This window comes from Gobius niger (genome assembly GCF_951799975.1).
Source record: "Gobius niger genome assembly, chromosome: 19".
In the NCBI taxonomy this organism is placed as follows: domain Eukaryota; kingdom Metazoa; phylum Chordata; class Actinopteri; order Gobiiformes; family Gobiidae; genus Gobius; species Gobius niger.
This window is the reverse complement of record NC_136870.1, coordinates 10,648,079-10,673,353: the sequence shown is the minus strand read 5'-3', so window position 1 is coordinate 10,673,353 and position 25,275 is coordinate 10,648,079. Positions and strand designations below refer to the sequence as shown.

General features: G+C 44.3%; 3 protein-coding genes across 5 annotated transcripts in view; all 3 read left to right on the top strand.

Moving 5' to 3' along the window:
* raraa (retinoic acid receptor, alpha a) overlaps window positions 1–14,229 on the top strand; it is a 71,958-nt gene extending 57,729 nt beyond the window's left edge. For 2 of the 3 annotated variants that reach the window (XM_079577645.1, XM_079577643.1), the window contains exons 2-8: window positions 2,201–2,349; window positions 7,351–7,492; window positions 11,062–11,222; window positions 11,365–11,541; window positions 11,674–11,878; window positions 12,434–12,592; window positions 13,059–14,229. In XM_079577645.1, the coding sequence (XP_079433771.1) occupies window positions 2,201–2,349; window positions 7,351–7,492; window positions 11,062–11,222; window positions 11,365–11,541; window positions 11,674–11,878; window positions 12,434–12,592; window positions 13,059–13,255 (1,190 nt within the window). In that variant the 3' untranslated portion in view covers window positions 13,256–14,229. The remainder of the gene's footprint in view (window positions 1–2,200; window positions 2,350–7,350; window positions 7,493–11,061; window positions 11,223–11,364; window positions 11,542–11,673; window positions 11,879–12,433; window positions 12,593–13,058) is intronic. The other variant, XM_079577644.1, reaches the window with a different exon arrangement.
* Window positions 14,230–16,662: 2,433 nt separating this feature from the next.
* Window positions 16,663–22,004, top strand: mki67 (marker of proliferation Ki-67; the record flags this gene model as incomplete). The annotated part of the gene is made up of 13 exons (XM_079576832.1): window positions 16,663–16,800; window positions 16,952–17,053; window positions 17,264–17,345; window positions 17,447–17,562; window positions 17,643–17,716; window positions 18,439–19,029; window positions 19,108–19,343; window positions 19,431–20,136; window positions 20,279–20,397; window positions 20,472–20,649; window positions 20,726–20,857; window positions 20,940–21,885; window positions 21,989–22,004. Exons 2-13 carry the CDS (start codon window positions 16,965–16,967, stop codon window positions 22,002–22,004), a joined length of 3,285 nt encoding a protein of 1,094 aa, XP_079432958.1. The 5' UTR covers window positions 16,663–16,800; window positions 16,952–16,964.
* LOC306978918 (uncharacterized protein) lies at window positions 21,993–25,026 on the top strand. The gene is made up of 3 exons (XM_079577637.1): window positions 21,993–22,072; window positions 22,433–22,963; window positions 23,067–25,026. The coding sequence occupies exons 1-3, from the start codon at window positions 22,060–22,062 to the stop codon at window positions 24,848–24,850; spliced, it is 2,328 nt and encodes a 775-aa protein (XP_079433763.1). The 5' UTR covers window positions 21,993–22,059; the 3' UTR covers window positions 24,851–25,026.
* The last annotated feature ends 249 nt before the right edge of the window (window positions 25,027–25,275 follow it).

The window sequence follows — 25,275 nt, the reverse complement described above, 5'->3', positions numbered from 1 at the left end:
TATAAAATGTAAATTACTGTACTGTTAACAGTGTTGGTTGTATTTACCAGCAGTGATCCAGCTGCTGTTTTGTCTACCTTTTGTAATGTTGTTTTGGCTAATGTTAGTCTATGGACGATGTTGCCTTTTCAACAAAATGTATCCAGACATTTGATCCAGACCTATTTGACCCTAGGGGAGATTAACTTTTTTCAAAATAACAAAAATAGAAAAATCACATGTTCTTTTTCACGAGAGTACGGTGTAGAGCAGGGGTCCCCAACTAAATCGTAAGTTTCAACATATGTCCAACATATGCAGTCATTGCTCTTGGAAATGCTAGAACATGAGTATATATATTTATATATCTGTATTTACATATCAGAGCTGATCGATTAATCAATCATTTTTCCATTTTATTTCTATGTTATTCAAAATGGCTTTGGGGTCCAGACTAAAGCCTCTGGAGGATCTGGACCCAGGTCTGCCAGTTAGGGACCCCTGGTGTAGGGGTAAACACTGCTCTTCGTACACAGGAAAGCTTGAGTTACCGCGGGGAGCACATCTATGGACAAAAATCACATTGAACTTTTTGACAGTTTTTAGTTAATGTTGATAAGCCTAGTAATACGAGATGTTAGCCATAAACCAGGTAAAAAAAAACATAGCCATGCCTTTTCCGCCACGTCACTTCCAAATACAAACCTACATTAGTCATTGCGCTGGCGGAGGTGAGTGTCTTGTGTGTGTCCGCGGTGCGGTCACGTGCACTGTGTTCTCAGCTGTACTACAGGCCAGCGCTCTGTTAAATATAGATGGCTTATTTACACTCAAGCACTGCCGGCAGCTCCAGAGCACAATCCCTCCTCTGCAGCGCTCGCGAAGCTACGACCTGCAGCTCACTCAAATATGTATTATATTACTGTGGATCTCAGTGGAGTTTAGGAATACACACATGCATGATTTAAGACGGCAATATTAGGCCTAAAGCTAATAGAGAGGCGTGATGGTAAAGCTTCTGCACTGAGGTCTATCGTGAAGGATTGCCATTTTTATCCTGACTACCACAGCATATTTTTGATGTGGCGAACAAATTGAATCATGCCCACTTCTTTCCTCGCACAGTTTGCGTCAGATGTTGATTTGCGCGGCGCGTGATAACTCAAGACCGGGTTAGACTACATTAAAAAGGTCAGTTTCTTATGCGATTAGTGCGGTGAGGGCTGGGTCCTGTCAATGTCATCATCAGACCAGGGCAAGAACATTAACGGGTCAGCGAACAAACATAATTAATACTTCAAACGAGATTCATCAGCTATCTGACATAAAGACTCAACATCACCCCTGAACCTGAAGACCACTGGGATGAGGGAAATATTCATGCCCCTCTGTTTATTCCAGTGTTATTATGTTGACGGCTGAAGTTGCCAGGAAAAGTTCCAATTCACATGATTTAGGGAAGCTAGCAATGAGTTTGGACCACAGCTAACTATTTAAAATGCACGTGCTTCTTCTCTCTCTGGGGGTAAACAAAATGAGATTGCCAGCACCTGACGCGTTTGCAAAATGACATTGCTGTTCTGGCCAGGTTTAGGCTCACAATGGCTCCATTGAAAGGCGTGCATTTCTTATACGGTTCCTTGTTTAGCCGTAAGCCAATAAGACCATCGACAAAGACCTCGCAGTATGTATAGGTTTTTCCCCTTTTCTTTACAACGTTCTGCAATGCGTTGTATATCGAGTCCAAAGTCTATTACATGTACACTTTACACAATCCACTTGTTTATTATAGCCTGTTTCACCTTAGGCCTAGAACGCCTGGTTACTGCCTGCTGTTTGAATTTCATTGATGAATTCTAGTTTGTGTTGCTGTTTTTCACCACTAAAAATAAACACGACGACTCCAGGCACTGTGGCAGAGTTTGCTTTCAACACTTTTGCTTCAAATATGTTTTCTCTTGTACACACTCCTTGTAATTTCTGCAGCAAATAAAGGGATCTCTCTAAGGCAAAGCTTGTTAGATGATTTGGCTCGCTTTTCTCCTGAATTGCGTGATCAAGATCTTCCAAATGAGCGTTCCCACCTCTCACTCCGCACCGCGTCGGTTCAGACGTGTGTGCACTGGGGATGTTCAGTGTTTACCCCGGCAGAATCGATTGATTCGGTCTTGTCAGCATCTGATAGCTAACCCGCTTTTTTCCCCCTCTTTTCCTCTCGCAGCGATAGAGACGCAGAGTACCAGCTCGGAGGAGATAGTGCCAAGCCCCCCCTCGCCGCCCCCGCCGCCCCGCGTCTACAAGCCCTGCTTTGTGTGCCAGGACAAGTCCTCAGGGTACCACTACGGTGTCAGCGCCTGCGAGGGATGCAAGGTGAGCCTCTACACCTGCCTTCAAGTCCATCTGCTCGCCCACTGACCTCCATCCCGTCCTGATGCACTTCATAAAAAAACATAAAGCTTCTGAATTTTTTCACATCGCTCTGCGCTTTTTGGTATCGAGCGTAGGAATGCAGCCTTGGACAAAATCCCACCTTCTCATCTGGATTTTTTTTTCTAGCCCGATCCAGGGGTTACGCTGAGCAAAGCGGAGCGCGCTCGCTTTTTGTCAGAAATGATTTAAGGCCAGATGGATTTTGTAAAGTTAATGTTTGCTTGTGACCTGACTATCTTTATTCAGACAGTTTCACTTTAGTGTCAGATTTCCACACTCCGGTCCGTTTGAAATCTTCAAGACATGGTGCTCTCATATTTTCCTCTCGTAGTCAAGCTGCCCATGGTACGGTTTTGGAATAGCACAAAATAATCTTAGAAAACGATATATGAACAAGATTGTGTTAGGGGTAATTGATTTGGGTGGTGAAATGAGCTCGAGCCATTAAGTTAAACGCTGCACAACAATGCACTGCCTTTGTGGAGCGGCATAGATTTCTATTACAAAAACTCCAATCAGGAATCTCGCAGAGCTTCTCCGAATCTATACCACTGACACACACAAACTCTCCCCGTGACTTTATCAGCCTGTGCCGACGTGTATGTTATCGATACACGCAAGGTGCTGAACAGGCCACATAGAGGATGCACTCATAACCACTTTGACCTTATCAGCTCCTCGTGCACATGCACACACACACTCCAGGGTATTCCACTCACTGACCCCTTATCAGCCCCAGTTGTGTAAGCTCAGCACCGGGAGAAAATCTGAAGGAGGAGACGGTTGTGATGGTACTGTCCGGTGCCAGGAGTCTTATCTTGCTCTTTTTTTTTTTTTTTTTTTGGCCTGAGTTATCCTTTTTCGGGGGGTGAAAAAGCCAAATAGTTTTATTGTTTGGATTAGGGAAATTGAGATATTCGTAATACATTCGCAATCGCACTTGATCTCACTCACTTATTTCAATAAAAAGGTGCTTCTCAGTGTTAACATTTAGCTACTGCTTAATGTGTTTATATGTTTTTAGAAACACCACAATTAAAACATAATTGTGGTTGCGCTTGATTTATGATTTATGATTTCTCATTATCGCTCCTTATCAACAATCAGTATTGGCTCTGGCTCCGTTCTGGGAGTTTGGACTTGTTCGCTGATAGAATACCTGCCGCGGTTTTTATTTACTATTGACTGGATGCCAAGGCTTGAAGCGTGTGCCGAAATAGGACAATGAGTTCTTCTGATAGGAAAATTAGGAGCGGGAATGCCCACAATCCGAACGCAGTCAATGCAAAACATTAACGTACTGGTTTGATCCGTTTATCCATCTAATTGCATGGGATTTGTTCCGTGAAATTTAGGTCTATAGTAATTTGATGCTGGGATTGAATGTAGAGCAGCATTAAATGATGTTGGTTAATCCTGATGTCTTTCGGGGGTTTGGATGTAAAGAAAGGAAGGGTCAAGCGCTTGTTTTCCCTTTTCTAAGCGGTGATAAGTTGAGTATAGAGTCAAGTGACACTGCTAACACGCTGAGGGCTTAATCTCATGGAGGCGCAAGCTAAAAACCTGATTAATTACTTTCCGTTTTCGAGTTGTCACCGCGTTGTGTTCGCTGACGGGTCGGAAAAGTGACGCGATGATCAGCATTGTGACGTTATTGTGCGTCCGGGACGACAGTGACGTGTTCATTTATCAGGGAGAAAACCATGTTGTTGACATTTGACAACTTCCAATCCCGTGTGTTTTCACTGCGGTCAATGTGCAAGGGGAAGGTAGCTTTCTCAGCAAACAGGTCTTGGCGAAGTTTTTTTTTTTTCCCCGTGGCGCAGAGCATATTGAGTTTTGAAAGCGCAGTACAAGGCCCTGATTGATTGGCTTAAATAATGAGCTGTTATTGGGGTCAAAGATCGCACAGTTGAGCTGGAAGCATCACCACAAAGTCAATTCTGATATCACGAGAGGCTGTGGTCACGTTTTTTTGTCGTATCATATTTTTAGACTGGCCCCGTCTGCGAACCTTGCTGCCCACTCAATAGCTGCGGCGCTTGATTGAAAATTCAGATCGTCCTCTCCTCCATAACTTCAGAAGAGATGAGTTGCTACGGCTTGCTCAATAATTCAAGAGTACAGGCATGTGAACGTATGGTTGTCTCATCTGAGACCGGGGTAAGCTGAGGGTTAGCTAGTGCTGCAGCGTGCCCAACTACAAAGGTATTTCCTGGGGGCTTGAAGCGAGCACAGGAACTGAACAGGAGGGGATGCTGAGCTCTGCTACTTGGAGACAACTCATTCCGTTTGTTGTTTAAGTTCCTCCCGCCCGGCGCACTTTTCCCCCCTCCAGATATTAACACTTGAGCATTAAATATGCATGGCCACCCCCTCGTGTTTACGTTTTTGTCTTGAAGGCATAGCGGCGCTCAGCAGGGGCCCCTTTTTTTCCCACCGTATCTGCTGTATTTAGTAGGAAAGACCATTTTTCCCAAATCCCCCGCAGCCACAGAGTCCCCTATCTGCTGCGGTGTTCCTCTCACATCCATCTACCGGGATGCTTAGTAATCGAGGAAGGAAGGGGCACGGGGAGTACGCTCGTGCACACGGGCGCTGTAGGAGGCTGGGAACGCACGCTCCTAATCTGCCGGCATTGTGAAAGTCACGCGCAAGAGGATTCCTACGCTTTGGCTATGAACTCCGCCACCTTTCCCACTCCCCCCCCCTCCATGGCTGCTACGGTTTTAATCATCCTTCAAGGAGAACACCCTCTCGTAAAAGACTCCTCCACCAGGTACACAGCGGTGAACTGGCATGGCGCACACAGCCTTTTTATTTTTTGATTCCACTCAACTGCCTCTCTCTGAACGCCGCAGAGGGCTCTTGTCGCCGGGCGGATTAAAGGCCGTGATACAAAAAGAGGCTTAAGGGCCACAGGAAGCAATGACTCCTAATAGATGGAGAGGGGAGGAGGGACTGCGGCGGCGCGACAGCCAATCAGGAGGTGGCACCTGGTGTTGTCAAGAGGGACTAGGTCAAATCCCCCTCCCCCCCCCGTGACACAGGGGTCAGGGTCAGGCCAGCGCCAGATCAGAGAGGACGTTAGAAACACCCGCCCAAAGACACGGGCTGATCCCGCCACGAGCGCTGCACGACCAATCGCAATGGAAGTGGAATCGCAAAAAAAACTTCTGTCACTGAGGCGGCGCAATAAACAACATATTATATCGTCTCAAAGGGTTTAGACATTTCGTTTATTTATTTTGTTTATTTTGTTCTGCAAGTCGTGTTCATTTAGTTTAGTTTAGATTCAATCTTCTGTCAAATGTCACTGCTCTCAGACTTTAACCTGAATCTTGGAGTTTAAACATGGATTATAGATCGAAGCGCAATCCCAATTATTGTCACTGGCTCAGGTATAGAAATGTGCTTCAAGGACTTAACAGAATAGCCCTTAGTATTTGCAGTGTGGGCAGGTTTATAGAACTGAAGCATTCTGAGATGAGAAATAAACTCCTTTTTTATTATTATTATTATTATTATTAATGGGACACCAGCGCTTTCAACCGGAGGCGGGACTTTAGGTCATACAAGCAGCGTATACATTTTTCCCAAATGGTTCTAGCTGCCACAGCAGAGCCTCGGGAGATCCCCTGGACGAGCAGCAGCCAGTTTGTTGTCTGCCCGTGCCTTTGTTGTTTTATTGAGTGCTAACTGGCCTCTTAATAGGGATTTGTAAACGGGATTTGGATTGGAAAACGTCCAGAAAGCTGGTCTTTATTTGCCGCCGTGCAAGGGTGTAAATTGTTCCAGGTGCAGCAGATCAAAAACATTCAGGTTACAACCGCTGCGCGCCGACGCACTGATTCGCTCATTAATCTGTGCCCTTATCCAGTGTTGTTGGGGAAGATAAATATCAAACCGCATGCTCTTCTGTTCGTGGGCACGGTAGAGTCCAGCCATCCAGGAAGGACAAATTGCAGGCTTAGGTCCACGGGGCCATCTGTCGGGCGAGCAGACCTAATCCCTCAGCATGGGCCGGGGCTCCCTGGCAGCTACACCACTACAGCGCCAGACTCCGCCTCCTGCTGCGGTCCATCACCCAAGCCCCGCCCTCCACAACATGACCAACTGCGATCGATACGGACATTGACCTGCATTTCATTTGTCCGCGGCCCTCGGCGCTCTCCCTGCGGACTGTTCCACGTAATGGGCAGGGTTTAAAAACATTATTCCCCGAGATCTATTTGTCCAAATGCAATCTGCGCTTTCACGTCCCCGATAAAGAAGAGGCATTCATTTTAATTAGACGTGTTTTTGTGTGTCAAAGAGGTATTCGCCGCTAATAAAGCCTGACACTAGATCATACAAGTGTAATTCTTTTTTTTCACTGAAACTAATGGTGCTGAAGTGGTGTTCTCACAGGCTTGTGTTGTTTCTGGCAGAGGTTGAAGTTCATTGGAGGAGAATTATTATCAGGTTCTGAGCATCATGGTTATTGTTGTGTCTTAGTAATGTGCTATCAAAACAAAATCCGTCTTTATCAACATTTCATGCTCTGTAGTAACAATGAGGTCACCGCGTTGTCAAAGCGTTATCTTAAATACTATTTTTCCTCATTTTTGTTGCTATGTGTTGTTTGGGTGTCACAACATACACTCAAGGCAAGGAACGTGGCATTGTGCCCGTTGAGCTCTTTAAGCCCAGAGTAAACATCCCTGTATACGCTCATATGGCCACTGCTGTTCATAAGAGCTGGTTGGTGACCCGATGAGAGGTAACTGTTACTGTCCAGATTATGCCAGAGCGATTAACCTTTCAGAGACTTACCTGTTTGCTAGTTGATTGCAGCTGCAGGAGGAACTTAACCTCTGCACTTCTCAGCTGTTCTTCAAGGCTTTTCTGAGGACAATGCTGCAGCGCTGGTTAATAATGGTGTGTTGCTGTGTTTTACAGGGCTTCTTCCGGCGGAGCATCCAGAAGAACATGGTGTACACTTGTCACCGGGAAAAGAACTGCATCATCAACAAAGTCACCCGGAATCGCTGTCAGTACTGCCGGCTGCAGAAGTGCCTGGAAGTGGGAATGTCCAAGGAGTGTAAGTATTAGACTATGGAAGCGCACCTTCAGTGATGTTCCTCCAAAGTCAGAGTTGTTTCATTGTTGTTTCTATGGTGTGTTTCTGTGTAGTTGTGTATCAGTATAGATGTGTAGTGAGTCGCTCGGCAGCCCTGATGCAGGCTGACAGGAACAGCCCGGGTGTCGCCGGTCTTGGCAGGGCTCTCTGATGAATATGTTCTCACCTGCCGAGAGTGAAAGAGCAGGCGTCTGCCCCATCCAGGCCCCCTGGGGCTGTGTGAACACACACAGGCACACTCAGACGATCACTTGATGAAGTAATTGGTGGAGGTGTGACTGCAGAGAGCGCAGGGCCAGCTCTGTGTTTACCCCACACTGATCACATGACAGACGGTTTGCTATCATCTTCCACAATGTGTGCAGGATGGATGTATTTTCCATATCTGCAGAATGTGCAAACATGTGATCATTGATGCTGCCTGTATTGAAGCTACACACCTGTTAAAACATACAGTTCATGCACACAATCCCCCTGCGTCCCGTCTTACTATTTACTCAGTCACACTGCCACAGAGAGCAGGGAGCGCTCCCCATGCCGCTGCTCTGTGGCTTACTGTAAAAGAAGTTATCCTCTGAGCTCCTTACCTTTGAATGAGGCCATTAATCATGGTTCGAAGGGCCACAGCCGCCACACTCTTACACATGGAACAGTGGAATTACATGGGCAAGGAGGGCCATCTAGTGGTAAGCGCTGGAACAGTTGTGTGAGCTATTCAAACTTCCGCTTGTTTTAGTTTAACTGTGAAGGTACTTTCTGGCTTGTCTCGTGTCCACTACAGTGACAGTGACTTTGGCCAGTGAAAGAGGCAGGTCTGGTGAGGAGGAAAGGCTGACCATCTGGGATCAGCAGGGAGCCTTCTCCTGCTTCCTCCTGCCTCAGCTCAGTCTGTGACACACAGCTCTTTTATGCATATGAAGGTGACATCCACAAAGGGGACTAAAAAAAGGAAGCATTAGTGAGAGTCTCCCACTGTCTGTCATACAGTTCAGACAGTACAGAGGACCCCATAAGACCCTGGGCCTCTCTACAGGGGGCGCTGACCCTGTGTTTGAGGGGGACAGCTCCACACACCAGTGCCAGGCCTGTGCCAGCTGGCCCTGCCAAGACAACTGTGGTCAGACTGCGCCACTGCTCACTATGCTACTATAACACTATGATACTGGGCAGAAATATCCATCTTACTGTTGGAAAGACCAAAAGCACATTAACATGCATTTTTTATGCTTCATATTTAAGGGATATTTGTTTTTATTTACATGCCATAACAATAAACCACCCATCATATTTTTTTTGAAAGTTCCACAGTCCCCCTTCTGCTTCTCTTCACTGCCTCCCTTATTTTTGTCTTTGCCACAGATCACCTCTGTTCTCCCAGCATCTGCAATAGAAAAAGTAATAAAAGTAAAATAAGATGATGCTCAGAATGATGGAGAATTACAGGAGTGCATGATAAGATCAGGAGGGAGGCAGGAGCGAGAGTGAAAGAGCCGTGGGGCTGGAGCGGGAGGCTGCAGGGTACACACTTAGAAAGTTTCATCACTGTCTGTGCTGCCTCTGCACTCGGAGCAGCAGGAGCAGGGAACATTGACATTTTTATCTTTCCATTGAATTTAATCTGTGTGATGGACGAGCTGCCATGGCTTTAATTTTCCTCACACGAATTATCCCTGTCTGCCCACCTCCGCGCGTACACACACCAACAGAAAGTGTCTATTAACCACAGCGCGCAGCTGAAACCTGCTATGAGCCCAATGATTGAGTGATGGCAGCGCCCGCGCGCCGCAGTGTTCTGTATGTGCAGCAGACGCCTCCCCCAAATCATATTTATGCAATGAACACATAACCACAAACAATCCACCATGCAAGTTCCTCCATTAGCATTCATATTCTCATAATACAGTGTGAGTGATGCACGGCCTGAAGCGGCACGCACACACCTAACAGATGCACCGTGCACACTCACAAACCCGGCAGTATTTCTTTAGTTTGCGCTCCCCTGCCACAGTACTCCTCCCCCCAAGTTATTGCACATGGCAATTCGCCATGACAGATCGCCAGTCTCGCCTAATAGTTCTTTAATGACTTCATTAAATTGTGTTGTGCGGCTTATGATTGTGCTGCCAATTTGTCAGGCCGAGTAATGTCTGGGCGCTCGGGATGCCCCATATTTATTTGTGAATTAATTGGACACTGACGATGTTGCGGTCCTTTTATGTCCCCCCCCCCCCCACTCCACACTGGACTCACATGAACAGAGGTTTGGGCACAGTGGACTTTGGAAAGATGACTTTTCTTTCCGTAAAGCAAGTAAAGGTACATGTATATAATAATATGTGAGCGGCGTCACTGTCCTAAGTATTGTCTGGACTCTTTCTCTTGTAATTGCTCCATATGAAGGGGTTGATTTGGCCAGCTGTCGGACATTTCCTGCACCTTCCTTCTCCCAGCACAGGCTGAACAGGCTGAGCCCATGTTCTCCAGCAGGAGGCCTGTCGCTGGCTGATGAATGAGAGCCGTGTTGGCTCTGAGCCAGGTGCCTCTGTCACACGCTCTGATCTCCCATCAGCCCAGGCATACACGCCCTTAATGGTCAAGGTTAGGATTAAGACAAGAAAAATCTGATCTGGGGCTAGTGATGGGGGAACTCGGGTGGCTGGAGGGGAAGCACAGATGAGAGGAGTGATAGGAGTGAGATTAGGAGGCAGGAATAATTCAAAGTACGAGTATGGAGTGATATGGAGACTATAGGACTGTGTTGTAACGTAAAGTGAATGGGAGATACCTGGCAGAGTGAGCTGCAATAGGTTTTCCTTTTCTTTTTTTTTCTTTCTCGCTCTGGGCTCAGCAGCAGAGTCCTTTTAAAACCATTAGAGGCAGGATATTTGTCATATTATGTTATTAGATTAGCCGGGACCCCTAATGAAAGCTGTGGCAATTTGTCAGCCTTATGGATAGCTCCATCCCCCAGCACGATTTATCAAGTGGCACCCCATCTCCCAGCTCCCACCCCCAGCCTTAACTCAGACACACGCAGGCGAGTCGGAGCTAAACTGCACCCCAGCCCTGATCGGCCTCGAGGAATGGATCGCGGCCGTAATGGGATTCCGATGCTAAACACCCGCCTGGTGTTTTTTGTCATTTGGGGTGCGCATATTCTCAGCCCGATCGCCCAAAGGGAAACAACATGGGATTATTTCTAGCTTTTTTCCCGCCCTCCATTACCATAGGCCTTCAGTGCGCTGGGGCGGCCTCACAACATTCATCTTACACCACCGGATAACAAGGAGGCCTGCTCCGACTGCAAACACACTGTCCTCTCCTATAGAGGACTTTGTTTCTGATCTTTATCTCGCCTCACCTCGGACTACTGCACAGAGAAATACTCAAAATATGTGCTGTGGCATAATGAATTAACACAGTTTCTATGCATATTCTTTGCAGATTACAAGACAAACCTTCAGTTCTTAATCTAATTAACACTGTTCCAACCTCAGTGAGAAAAACTGAATTTTTTTCCCTTTCTGCAGCAGTGAGGAATGACCGGAACAAGAAGAAGAAGGATGAGAAGAAGCAGGAGTGCACGGAGAGCTACGTCCTGAGTACAGAAACAGAGCAGATGATTGACCGGGTCCGAAAGGCGCACCAGGAGACGTTCCCCTCCCTCTGCCAGCTCGGAAAATACACTACGGTCAGTACCATCTAGTATAACTCTGCATGGACAGACCACTCCAGTCGTAAGAAGCTTCGAAGCCCAGACAACAGAGAAACTTTCACTTTCACTTGCCTTCAGAGCTCTAACTCTAGGTCAAACCTCCTTTTTTCCCCCCTAGACTAACAGTTCAGAACGACGCGTGTCCCTCGATGTGGACCTATGGGACAAGTTCAGCGAGCTCTCCACCAAATGCATCATCAAGACGGTGGAGTTCGCCAAGCAGCTGCCCGGATTCACGACGCTCACGATCGCAGACCAGATCACTCTGCTCAAAGCGGCCTGTCTGGACATCCTGGTACGAACCACAAAGCCTTTTCGAATACTCTTATGCAGACCACATATCTGAGTGTACACACCGTCTGGGTTCAGCATTCACTGGTACAAAAGGGAGGTGAAATAATAGTGGGTTGCTTTTTTCTCTGTTCAGATATTGCGGATTTGTACGCGCTACACGCCGGAGCAGGACACCATGACCTTCTCGGACGGGCTCACGTTAAACAGGACTCAGATGCACAACGCTGGCTTCGGGCCGCTCACAGACTTAGTTTTTGCCTTTGCCAACCAGCTCCTTCCTCTGGAGATGGACGACGCGGAGACAGGACTGCTCAGCGCCATCTGTTTGCTATGTGGAGGTGCGCAGAGTTTTGACGAGTTTATACAAGAGGCAGACAACACAACAAGAGTCACAACAACCACAAGATTTGACCAGAAATGTTGAGGATTTCAATCATGCAAAATCTTCACCGAAGCTGCAGGGATCCATGTCTGTTAAAATGTTTACGAAGAATTTATCACTGAAATATGATATCTTTTGAAAGGATGCATAGGGTTGTCCTTATTTATAGCCATCTCCCCATATTTGTTAAGTTCAAGTTAATCAGTAACTGTCGCTCTGAATGGGGTCGCACCTGGAATGGCTAATATGATTTCAGGAATGGCCGTGCCCTAGACTTTTCCCTAATCATTTTCTCCAACATTCAAAACAATTCAGAAAAAAAACATGTCTAAATGATGCTTTTTTTCTTAAAGCACATCTCTAAATGTAGCCTTTTCATATTGTTCCTGAAATGCAATAAGAATTCTCTTGGCTCCCACTATTCAAGTAGACTTTTGAGCATGTGCCTTGAGCACCACCTAGTGGGCAACAGTGATTATTACATCTTCTAACTTAGTTCTTTTCCCCACAGACCGTCAGGATCTGGAGGATACGGACAAAGTAGACGTTTTGCAGGAACCACTTCTGGAAGCATTAAAGATTTACGTCAGAAAACGGAGGCCCCACAAACCACACATGTTCCCCAAGATGCTCATGAAAATCACTGATCTGAGAAGCATCAGCGCTAAAGGCAAGTCACACACACACAGCAATGCCACACTTTCGTCAAAGCTTAAAAGTACACTAGTTATTGGTTCTGCTAAATACTTATTATTTTGGATTTGTTGGTCCCCCTTTAAATGATATGTTGCATCTCACTGGGTTTTCCATTAAGAAATTAAAACGTTTTGTGAGTGTTGAGTCTTCAAAACATTCTTGGGATAGAGGCATGTACTGTAGCTTATAATTAACAAATGGACATTTTAAGATGCAAACTGCTCTTTGAAATGTTCGTATATGTTTTGGTTAATGTAACTATGGTTTTTGCTACGTCCTTTCTAAAAGACAGCTGTAACATTTGTTTTTTACTTCATGATCCCAATCTCCATAGGGGACAAAAATAGATGCTGATAATGCTGTTGTAGCCTTCTCTTTTAGTGGGAAATAATGTCTTGAATAGAAAGGGCTTGTACTGACTAATGTACTGCTGTGTGCAGGTGCTGAGCGCGTGATCACTCTGAAGATGGAAATCCCAGGCTCGATGCCTCCTCTGATCCAGGAGATGCTGGAGAACTCTGAGGGTTTGGAGAGTGGAGCGGCAGGCGGCAGGAGCTCTGGCGCGCCCCCGGGAAGCTGCAGTCCCAGTCTGTCCCCCAGCTCTGCCCAAAGCAGTCCAGCCACACAATCACCTTAGACCTCATGGACCTACTTTTGCAACGTATCGCGCTCTGTCCTGCCGGTGACGGTTTCAAGGGGGGGGGCTCAAAAGGCCTCGCTCTACGTCACAAAATCGACCTCTTGCACGTCCTAATATATTCCCCCTCATTCAGGAACACAGTGGAGGCTCAGGCCCGGGACAGACGACATGAACTGATGCCCGACGTGTCTTCCACTAAAACAGGACGCAAGACTGGGGCGCGTTATCCCAGGATGGCTCATCTATGAACAATGCATAAGACTCTTCAAACACGAGACACTTTTTTTTTGTTGTACTCCTCAACAAGACTGCAACTGCAAGCTTGGGACTTGTCAGAAGGCCTCGCCTCCTCAAAGACTGTGTGGGCTTCTTTTTTTTCATTTTTTTTTCATCTTCAGAGCAGATTTCGTACAAAAAGATATATAAATATATATAGAAAAGCTAAGAAACTGTTGTGATCGACCTGTCCAGGAGAAGGCGGCGGGCGGAAGCGAGGACATGTTTTCTGAGATTAGAAGTTGATGTATCCTCCACTGTTTCAATCTTTTCATACCCATCAAGAGTATCGAGAGATGTTTCAGTTTTTAGCACATTTGTACATGATTAACGAAAAGCATTGGAAATTGACTTTCTACACAGATTTAAACACGCACACTCTCTCAAATGTGCACAGGAAACGAGTCGCGGCGAATCCCCTCCTATTCCAGGTTGGATTGAAAAATGATTGTATGAACTTGGTTGTATGATATGGTCACAGGTCCTTTCAAGAAAACAGATGAATGAAGACTCATGATTAAGGTGTATTTTAAGTAGCCTTTGAGTTTGTGTATATAAGCTGTATTCATTTCTTTAAAACTATGAAGAGTTTTAGGCTTCACCTGATTTTTTTAAGAGTACCTTTTATGTGATTTGTTTATAGGTTTGTGATTCAAGAAAAAGAAATACATTTTGAGCACATTTACTGAAGGAAAGTCTTTCATGTCTTGTGTCCTACTAAATACTGGACAGGCCTTTTTAACCAATCACTGGCTGTTCAGAATGTGGCTTTCACTGACTATTTCTACCAATCCCTTCACTTTCGAAACCCATTCGTTGAATACAGTACAAAGTAGCACTCCTGTCGCGGGGAAGCTTTTTTTGGCCATGTAGCAGAAAGAGATGTTTCTGGAAGAAGCGGGAGAAAGCTGCTTTTAGCCGGCCCCAGCTTTAAAGATGTGAAGAGAGTGGTGTACATACACACTGTAACACACACAAGTGGTTCTCCATAATGGATCGGTAATGTCTCGTGGAAGGGGGAAGAGAAAAAAAAGAAAAAGAGAAAAAAAAATGTTGCGATCCCTCTGCTTCTGTCAGTGGTCCAGGCAAAGTGAAGGTCCCAAATGTGATGTCTCCCTGCTCTCCTCTCCTCCCCTGGAAACCTGTGGTAGAAACCAACACGTGACTTTCGAATGCCAGACCCAGAGCAACCTCACACCCTGTGATTCACTTAATGCCAAAACGCCTTCACCATCTGATACATGCATTTTGTCTAGACCGCTGTTACTGTACACACGCCAATGTCTCAGGAAGGAATCATTGTGTGTGCCTGGCCTGTTTCTTTGTATTGTTCTGTGCTGCACCTTTTCAACCCTGTTCTTCACAACGAAATGCACACGTTCACTCACACTTCTGCTACTGAGCCCCTCTTAATCACTCGCGTCTCCTGGGACTTACAGAGAGACACTTACCCACACAGGATGTCAGTGTGGAGTCTCTCTCTCTCTCTCTCTCTCTCTGAATCACATGTCTGTGTTATTTTTATTTGTACGGTCAAAGCTGCTTTCATCATTTATTTAGTATTTTTATCTGTCCAGAACAGCGCACAACTTTTCTCTCCACAGCTGATCTGGAATAGCAACAAACACAACATCAGTTTGAGAAGTATGAAATATGTTGCAATTTTGTCAAGATTATCAAGCGACTTTGGAAAAAAAAAAGATAAAACAACAAAAAAAATAAAAATAAAACCAACATTTAATAATGATTTACATGAGTGTGTTTCTTTGTGTGGGTTTTATTTTATCTCAACACAATTAGATCAGTGTGTGAACTGTATAAGCGCCTTGTTTTGAGCCGTGACTGACTTTTCAGATGCTTAAGGCGAGGTACACCTTGGACTATTTGCATGTTAATAAAAAGCCAATGCTCTGAGACAGTTGTCAACACTTGCATTCTTCGCAATGCGCATAAGGCAAGTCATTCAGGAATCTCCGCGACTCCTTAAAATCACCTGGTCAACTACTCCAGACCCTCCACTGTAAAATGCTATTACCATAACAGTGTGAGAAATCAAAGAAATTATTTTCTTGAAATCATTGTGTAACCCACGTGATCCCCCTCTCAACCCTCACTTTGAGAACTGTCTTTAAAAACGAACAAAAGAAAAAAAGGCAGTACCCCACCCATGTTAAGAAAGCTGCAATGTAATGTGCAAGTAGTCTTACTTTGTCTGAAATAAATCTTATAGACTAAACAGGCGGCTAAGACCCTTTGCCAGGAATTTGTTTAATAAAGAAAAGACAATATTTAATGTATGTTTCTTTACATTCTTAACATATACACTTAAAGGTCCACTATGGAACTTTTTATGCAAAAAGTGACCCTTCATATTTGTGCTGTATGGGTGGCTTGCATGGCGCCTTTTTTCATCACAGTAAAGGCATTATGATGACCACTCCATAGTCACTCACTGAAAGGTTAAATGCACACAAATAAAACGTTTTTATTTCTCACATAGAAAGTGACATAATGCACCTTTAAATCAACATAAAAACAAGATATACACTTACACCCACCTAACGATCCCACCCTAATTCACACTCACATCCACACAAAGAGCAAATGATAATGTTTTTGTGTCTGTTTTATACATAATAACTTGAAACTTAAATAGACAGAATGTGATATATATATGTATACATATGTGATATATTTTTGAATGTATTCTAACAAAAACATGAGAAAAACTGTGAAAAATGGGATCGGTAAACTACGTTGTAGTAAATTTGCCCCGCCTTCTTTACGTGAGTGTGACGTTACAGCCAATCAGATTCCTTCGCGCGGAATTTTAAAAGAATTCAAATCCCATTCACAGATTTTACAGGATATTCATCCGCCAAAAGTGTAAACAAAATAGTTCGTCTGTGAACAAAACTTAAAATGGTTTAGATACGGGGCCCTAAAAGACACACAGATAGCTGTAAACATAAGGACGGAACTGAACACTCTTGATACTGTATGCAACATATTTGTTAGTTTGGGTCGAGGGCGTATTGTAGGTTGGCGGAGTGATATCACACTAACTACTACCAGGAAGAGAAGCCAGACAGACCGAGGCTGTGGAAGTAGCTGCCGTTAGCCATTCGTCGAGGTGCATCGTGGTGGTAAAGGAGTGTGTTTACTCCAAAGTTATATGGATATGTTTTAACTATAAAACACGTTTGTCATACTCGGAATTATTTTATGGACTGACAGCGATTTATTCCATTTTAACGGTTTTACAGGTAAGCATCGCTCAATAAAATTACTTTTGATCAGTCAACACCGCATGATACAGTTGCTCGTTACACATAATGTTAGCTAATTTTAATAATGGTTCATGATGCTTTATTTATACTAGAGTTGCTTGATCTTGTTTATACTTTTATTGTTCAGGTAACGGGACGAGATGCCATTGCACGGGAAGATAGTTGTCATTAAAAGGAGCGGGGGAGACGGGACAGAGTTTCCTCTCACTGCCACGTGTGTGTTTGGAAGGTGACTGTCTTTAATATTTACAATAGTTAAGCTTTTTTGTTTCGTTATCTTCTCTTGCATGCTGCCTAGTAGTAGCATTAAAGCACAGATGTCTCGTAAATTGTTTTGTTTGGAGGTGGAGCCTCACTTGGTGACGTCAGACTGTTTAAAATTCATACTGTTCAATGTGCAGCATGGCTCTTGTGAATATTTGTTTCCTTCTCTTTGCAGGAAAGCTGATTGTGACATTCGCATTCAGATTCCTCAAGTTTCCAAGGAACACTGCCGGATTGATCTGAATGAAAATAAAGAGGTAATACAATTATGACCAACTTTGTAATAGATTTTATGACCAACTTTTTAATACATGGTTAATTTTTACTGAGTTTTAACATGTTTTTCTTCTGATTATAGGTAATTTTGACAAATCTGAGCTCAGTGAGTCCAACTTATATTAATGGGCAAGCGTTGCAGCAGTCGGAGCGCTTAAAACATGGAGATGTAATTACTATCATTGATCGTTCTTTCAGGTTCGTCTTGAAGTTTTCCAATACAATGATTTACTCACACAATTATTACTTTATTTGACCATATATTTTGACCTTTTTAGGTTTGAGTATCCTCCACCACCTACACCTAAAAAGAGATCATCTGTTGGAGGAAAAGCTGAAGTAGCTGCAGTTGGTAAGTTTACAAAGAAACATAATCTATTACTGTCTTGAATTTTAAAAATAATGATATTGTTGCAATGAATATAATTTGGCCAGATATTGTGCAGCCCTTCCTTTTGGTTCATTGTATTGTTGGGCGGCACAGTTAGCAAGAAGGTCACAGGTTCGATTCCCACTTTTCTGTGTGGAGCTTGCATGATCTCCCCATGTCTGTGCTGGTTTCCCCTACCACTAAAAACATGTACAATAGGTCAGATTGAATGAGGCTGCGTTTGAGAATGTGAGTGGGTGACGACGGATGGAAATTAGCACATGGCTACAATCCGATGTGGCGTGTTTACACGTGTGTTAGACTGTTCTTTGACATGCACTGGCCCGATCAAATGAGTAATAAATAGATGTTGAATGAACCCATGTTAAGATAAGTTAAGATAGCCTTTATTGATCTCACAATGGAGATATTTACTTGTTACATTCAGCTCTTAGAAACACTCGGGGTGTGCAAATAGGCAGAGAAAAATAAACAAAAAACAATATAATGGTAAAATAATGGTAAACAGACTTTAACAAAGTGTTAAAGTCAGGATTAGCAGTGCAGGTTTACATCATAGTACAAGTGGTTGATAAAATGCCGCAGGTAAGTGATTTAAATACAGGGATTATTGCATGTATCATCTAATCTAACATCTAATAACTATAATAAGTATATAACTAAAGCCTATTTTGTTGTTTTAGACCCACATCTAAAAGATGGAACCAACCTCGACAATATTCAGCGGTCTGCAGAGACGGCCCAGGAGTTGGAGTCAAAGGAGGGTGTCAGTCTGTTGGAAGGAAAGACTGCATCACCTTTCAGCGATCTGTATCAAATGATCAAACAATCTCTTGATGTTAAGACCCCCCGGAAATCTTCCGCCAGTGTCCTGCAGACGCCATCCTCTAAGTTTTGCACACCAAAACCAGAATCTGCAAGGAAAAAGAATGACACACCCAAAAAAGTACAAGCGCCAGTCCCTCCTGTCGAAAAGGCACAGGATGGAGATGCGTCACTGCAGGTTACTCCGAAGTCTGCAAAGAAGAGAGGCTCTGTTCCAATCTCCACAGATGCATCCCATGTTCAAGAGGCTAAACCAACACCATCTCCTCGCCGTAATCCTACCCCACAAAAGTTTACTCTGAATGAAGTCATTGAACAAATTACAACTCCAAAGTCACCAAAGAGGAGAAGCAAAGAGACCACATCACCTTTGTCAGCCAAGAAATGTGCCGCATCTCCTGCAAAAGCAGAGACTCCCACCAAGGCAACCCCTAAAAGCTCAGAGAAAGGTAAATCATTTTCTCATTTATCACATCAACGGTATTGTATTTGTATCATTATTTTTACTGTGCAAATGTAATTCTTAGGTACAGAGAAGTCAAGAAAACGCAAGAGTGAGGAGCTTGCCGCTGACCTGCCCACACAAGAGATGAAGAGGAAGCGAGTCTCTTTTGGGGGTCAACTGGCTCCTGAGTTATTTGACAAACGTCTGCCTCCCGACTCCCCCCTCCGCAAGGGGGCTACACCCCGGAGGAGTTTGTCTCTCTATAAACCAATAAAGCAGTCACTGCTCAGACGGGCCTCTGTGATTGGTTTGCTCAAGGTGAGATAAATTATCATTTGTTGTAGTGTAAAATGTGGGGAAGGGAGTTGTATTTTTTTTTGACATGTTTTAATTGTATGTTATCAGGAGTGTGAAAGCCCAAAAGGAAAAAATCCTGCTAAAATGAGGACTCCTTCACCCAAGAAATCCCCTAAGGGTGCTTCTCCTAAGACGCCAACGTCTGCAAAAAAATCTCCAAAGACACAGTCACCTGGAAAGAAGTCTACTACACCCAAGAAAACCTCACCTGAATCTCCCAAGGCTCAGTCGCCTGTCCGTAAAGCTCAGTCTCCTAAAGCCACAACTCCAAAATCCAAGTCCCCTTCCCCTGGAAAGAAGGCTGCTACTCCCAAGAAAACATTGCCTAAATCTCCCAAGGCTCAGTCACCTGTCCAGAAAACCACGACTCAAAAATCCAAGTCCCCTTCCCCTGGAAAAAAGGCTGCTACTCCCAAGAAGACTTCCCCTAAGACGCCCAAGGATAATGCACGACGCAAGTCAACCTCCACCACTGACGGGACCCCAAAAAGAAAGTCGACAGGTTGCATGGTAACCCCAGGGAAAAGCCCTGACCTGAGCCCTAAAGTGCAAGGACGCTTTTCTGTGTCTCGTATCAACACACCGTCTCCAGTAGCTGTCGATGCAATCATGGAGCAGGTCCCAGCAGCCACAGTCACTCCTAAAATCCCACTTAAGAGGAAGAGTATGAAAAGCTCAACAAAGCAGACTCCTTTGAAGAGTGCAACTAAAGTCATGCGCAGGAAGAGTGGCATTATGCGATCCACAAAGAAAGGTATGAGACTTTATTTGTACTTTAACTATTAATACAGTAATAGCACAAGTGCAGCTTACCACCATCCTGTCAATTTGACCATAAATACTTGGAATTTTTAATGTGCTGCTTTAACAAATTTGGTCAATGTTGTTTTTGTTAGTGATGTCATCCTGGGCAGACATTGTGAGGTTTGGTAAAGCTAAAGTCCAAGTGAGTGCATCAACCAGAGCACAAGTCATCAAAAAGACTGTGAAAAAGAAGGCTGGCCCCAAACCACAGGTATAGTATACTTCACTGTAACTCCCAAAGCAGGGAGAACCTAGCATTATTTTGAAGTGTTTATTGTTTTCTAGACCCCAAAGCGAAGGCTCATGGACCATGTTGGAACAGGACATGCTGCTTCACCTGCAACAATAGTGGTCGGAAGAGCTCACAGACTGAGGGTTGCTCATTCTGCAGGTGCGCCACCAAAAATGGTCATGAACACAGCCGTGCTAAGAAAGAACATGAAAATGGATGAAGATTTGACAGGTAAATTGTTTGATATCCGTAAAATGTGCTGTAGGTGTTCGGCTCTCATGTGTTTGTTTCGCTCTTCTTTTTTTAGGACTTTCTGAGATGTTCAAAACTCCTAAAAATGAGAAGAGACGATCAGCCAAAATTGTATCCAAGACACCTCAGACAGATATGAGCAAATCCCTAATTGAGCCATCTGTTCTGAATACACCAGAGGAGACCGGTAAGCCCATTTTACTTATGGGAAATTTATGTATATTTGAAATTTTAATTGAAAGTGAACCTGAAATATCTGTTTTTTGTAGGTGAGATGGTTGTATCTCCAATGAGCGTTGCATCTACAGTCAAAGGTCAAAGATACAACAGTGAAGCAGTTCAACGTCTGCTTGATGGAGAGGAGTCGTTTGCATCAGAAGTTCCTGCTCTGGACATGCAGTGTGAGACGGCTGAAATGAAAGTGGGAACTCCAAAAACTCCAAAACAAAAGCCCCCAATGCCAGAGGGTCTGACTGGAACAAAGATATTAACAACCCCAAAACAAAAGGCTGAAGCTATTGAAGATCCTAAGACCCCTAAACAGAAATCTGATCAACAGGAGTGCTTGTCTGCAGTCATAATGAAAACTCCAAAAGAGAAAGCAACACCTATTGAGGACCTCAGAGGAAAGCTATTGAAGACACCTAAACAGAAAATTCAACAGCAAGAAGAGTGTCTGACTGGCGTGAAACGAGTAATGAAAACTCCAAAAGAGAAACCCCAACCTGTTGAGGACCTATGGGGAAGGCTACTAAAAACCCCTAAACAACACATTGAGCAACAAGAATGTCTTTCTGCAGTCAAAACGCTCATGAAGACTCCAGACCAGAAAGTAGAACAACCAGAGAGCCTACCAGGAGTCACAAGATGTATGAGAAGTCCTAAACAGCAAACTGAGCAGCAGCAGTGTCTGACTGGAGTGAAGAGGCTTACGAAGACGCCAAAGGAAAAGTACGAACCCATCGATGACATCAGGGGAAACCTTCTGCTGACTCCTAAGCAAAAGATTGAACAGCAAGAATGTCTGACTGGTGTGAAGAGATTGATGAGAACTCCTAAAGTAAAAGTTCCACCTGTGGAGAAGAACCTTGGCATCAAGAGACTCATGCAGTCCCCGCGGCTGAGGGGAAACACTCAAGTGGAAGACTTTGAGGGCCTTGAGGAGCTCATGAAAGAGCCTGCTGAAGAACAAACCAGTGTAGTCACAGAAGGCAAGTACTGTAGCTTTAATTTGCTGTTTGTCATAGTCTCCCTACAATTCCTTGTGAGAATATTTGTTAATTTTTTTTGTTTAATGTGGATGTTGTCTGATTTTTAGAAATCGTTATCCATGAGCAGCCAGAGGCTAATCCTGAACTGGTAGATGGCCTTAGTGAAGTGGAGAAAGTAATGGCTGCTGAGGGTATGTTACGAAGTCTTTCAATTAAACACAGAGTCCTTTAAATTGATTCAAATGGACATTTTTAATACTTGGGTGTCCACCATTTTGAGAGAGAGCCGTTTCTCTTCAAAGAAGTTAACTCCCGGGTGGTGACACACACCCCAGCACACAAGTGTGTCACCCACTCTACTACCTGGGAATAAACTTATATGGCTATTTTGAGAGAATTTAATCATTCTCAAAATGTTGGGCACATGTGAAAAAAAACGTATCAATTTATTGAACTCTATCTTCCTGGATGTTTGAGATTTTTTCTTAAATCTTTCAATACATTTCCATGTTTTTTGGGATTAGCGGCTAATATATTTCTTGTGATTACAGAAATCCTTGTTCTGCCAGAGAGCACCTCCATTACTCTTGCTGAAGAGACTAAAATAATAGCATCTGTTGTGGAGTCTGTACAAGAAGAAAGTGCTCCTGAAGCAAAGCCTGTTCGTGGTAGAAGAGCAATGACAGCTGAGCCCACAGCAGAAAACCAACAAGGTCTCTCTGAGGTAACAGAGGCTCCAGTTAGAGCCAGGCGAGGGAGAAAAGTACAAACATCAGCCCCTGGACAGACTGCAAAGACCCCTGAGGAGCCTTTAAAAGAAGAAAGTGCCCCTGAGCCAACAGTCAAGCCGAGAAGAGGTAGAATTGCTAAAAAACCTAAGGAGCTGATTGAGGAAGGCCAGATTATTGCCACTGAATCAACAGCAGAGCCACAAACGGAGAGTGAACAGATCCTGCCCACTGCTGTCCATGAAGTGGAGCCGTCTACAGCACCAGAGGTGCCTGTTGTGAAGACAAGACGAGGCAGGAAAAACAAAGCAGATGAGCCTTGTGATGTCGTAACAACTGCACAAACTGCAGAAGGTAATGCCATTTTTAATGCAATATCATCCTGCATGTTGTTATCTGAAATGATAATGTATTTGAATGTTCTATCTGTCTGAAATGTTGTATTCCTTTCGTTCAGAAACAAAAGAAGTGGAAATTGTGGAAGACTCTACTGCAAGAGACAAAAAACCAGCACAAACCAGAAGGGCTAAGGCTACAGAAAGCGAAGTCCCTGCTGCAGCTGCGGAGAACAAGAATGATTCTGAAGAGGCTGTTGCTCCAGTCAGAAGCAGACGAGGGAAGAAAACTGAAGCTCCAGCAGCTTCTGCTGTCAGACAGAAGAGAGGTAGAGCTGGAAAAGTTCAAGAAAAAGACAAAGTGGTTCCAGAAGAAACACAACAAACGGCCGAGACTATTTCTGAACATGCAGATGACCAAACCTGTGCTCCTGGTTCTACTGAAGAGATGGTTCAAGAAAATCCCTCTGAACCCACTAAAGAAATCGCTCCTGAAAAACCCAAAAGAGGGCGAAAAGTAAAGGGCCAAGTTGAACCTGCTCAACCTGAACCAGAAATCATTGCAGTTGAAAGGGAGCCACTTGTAGTTGAAGCTAAACATGTTGAAGATGTTCAGCCAGAGCAGTCTGTACCCACAAAGAAACTGCAAAGAGGGAGAAAAGCTAAGACCCACGTTGAGCCACCTCAAGTGGAAACAGGAAGCACTGCAGAAGAGGGCAGCTCCTCTGTCTGTGAGACTGTTGAAGACGTTCAGTTAGAGCAGCTTAAACCAGCTCAAAAAGCAAGAAGAGGGGGGCGAACCAAGCCTGCAGTTGAACCCTCTGTGCAGCCTGAAGAGACGACAGAGAAAAGTGAGCCTGTGGAAGACACTCAGCCAGAGCAGGCTGCTCCAGCAGAGAAGCCCAAGAGAGGGAGAAGGGCCAGAACTGCCGAGGACAGCCACACTGCTGAAGTGTCTCAGCCTCCAGTCCAGGGAAAGAGGAGCCGTACTGCAAAATCAGACCTTGAACAACACGCTGCAGGTGAGCTGAAATCCGCTGAGCCTGCCAAGAAAATGCGACGAACGAAGAAAGCTGACCCATGTGAGGAGCTTCATACAGAAGTTGTGGAGGAGACTCCAGACGTCGAGCCTTTGAAGGCCACTGCATTGGTTGGTGCAGCTCCAAAATCCAGGAGAGGTGCACACAAAATTAAAGAGGCTGTCACTGAAGAAGTCTCTGCAAGCAGCTCAACAGACAAGCCTAAGAATGGCAGAAAGGGCAAAGAAACAAATGACGAGATCAAAGCGGTAGAGGTCAAAGAAGTGGAACAGGCCCCAGAGGATGATTCTGCCAAAGTGAAGCCTACAAGGAGACGTGGCAAAACTGCAGTGCAACATGGTACATCTGATACTGTTCCAGCTAAAAGAGCCCGCAGGGGCACAGTGGTCGCCACTGAGGAGAGCACTGAGCAGGACACGAAAGTGATGGCTGAGCCGGTTCCAGTTGAGCCTATTAAAAGGGGAAGGAGGGCAGCTAAAATACCAGCTCTTACTGAAGAGGTTGAGACTAAAGACCAAGACAATTCCACTAAAGAATCTAGTAATGGCATTGAAGACACACAAACCTCTAAAAGGTCAGTCAAGTGGAAAGCAGATTTTGAAGTCTTTGAAGTTACACCCTTGAAGTCTTTGCGAGGCAGGAAGACAAAATCGGCTGGGCAGAAGGAGGCTGAAAGTGGAAATGAACCTCAAAAAGCCACAGATTCCGAAGGAAAGGATCTCACAGAAAAATTACAGCCCGCTAAGAAATCAAGGCGAGGGGCAAAGGCAGCAGATGTGGCTGAAGAGTCCACAGCGACGGTTTTGGAAAATAAAGACGCCGAGACACAGCCCAAAACCAGAAGAGGGAGAACGGCTAAGAAATGACTGCTTTTGTAAATGATATCAAATGTTATCTTTTTATTTTGGGTTTAAATGAAAATTGAGATTGTGAAAAAACAAAGCACTGTTTTATTTCTCCATATTACAGCAGGGAATCTTGTCTTAATCTTTTTTTAATGTGTTTTAGCCAGTTGCATTTTACTCATGGATCATTTGCAAATGCTTTTTTTGTAATGGAAAAAAGTGGTTATTAAATTTTTTTTACTTTGTCACAGCCTGGCGTTGATCATTTATTATAATGACGAATTACTATCACACAATTTGTACTTTTGGAATCCACATTAAAAAAAATGGTTTTCTGATATTATAGCTTTGAATAAAGACATCACCTACATTAATAGAAATAATTGTATGGCAACTTTATATGAATTTAAACAGTTCTTGCAGTTATTTATGATAAATAACTGCAA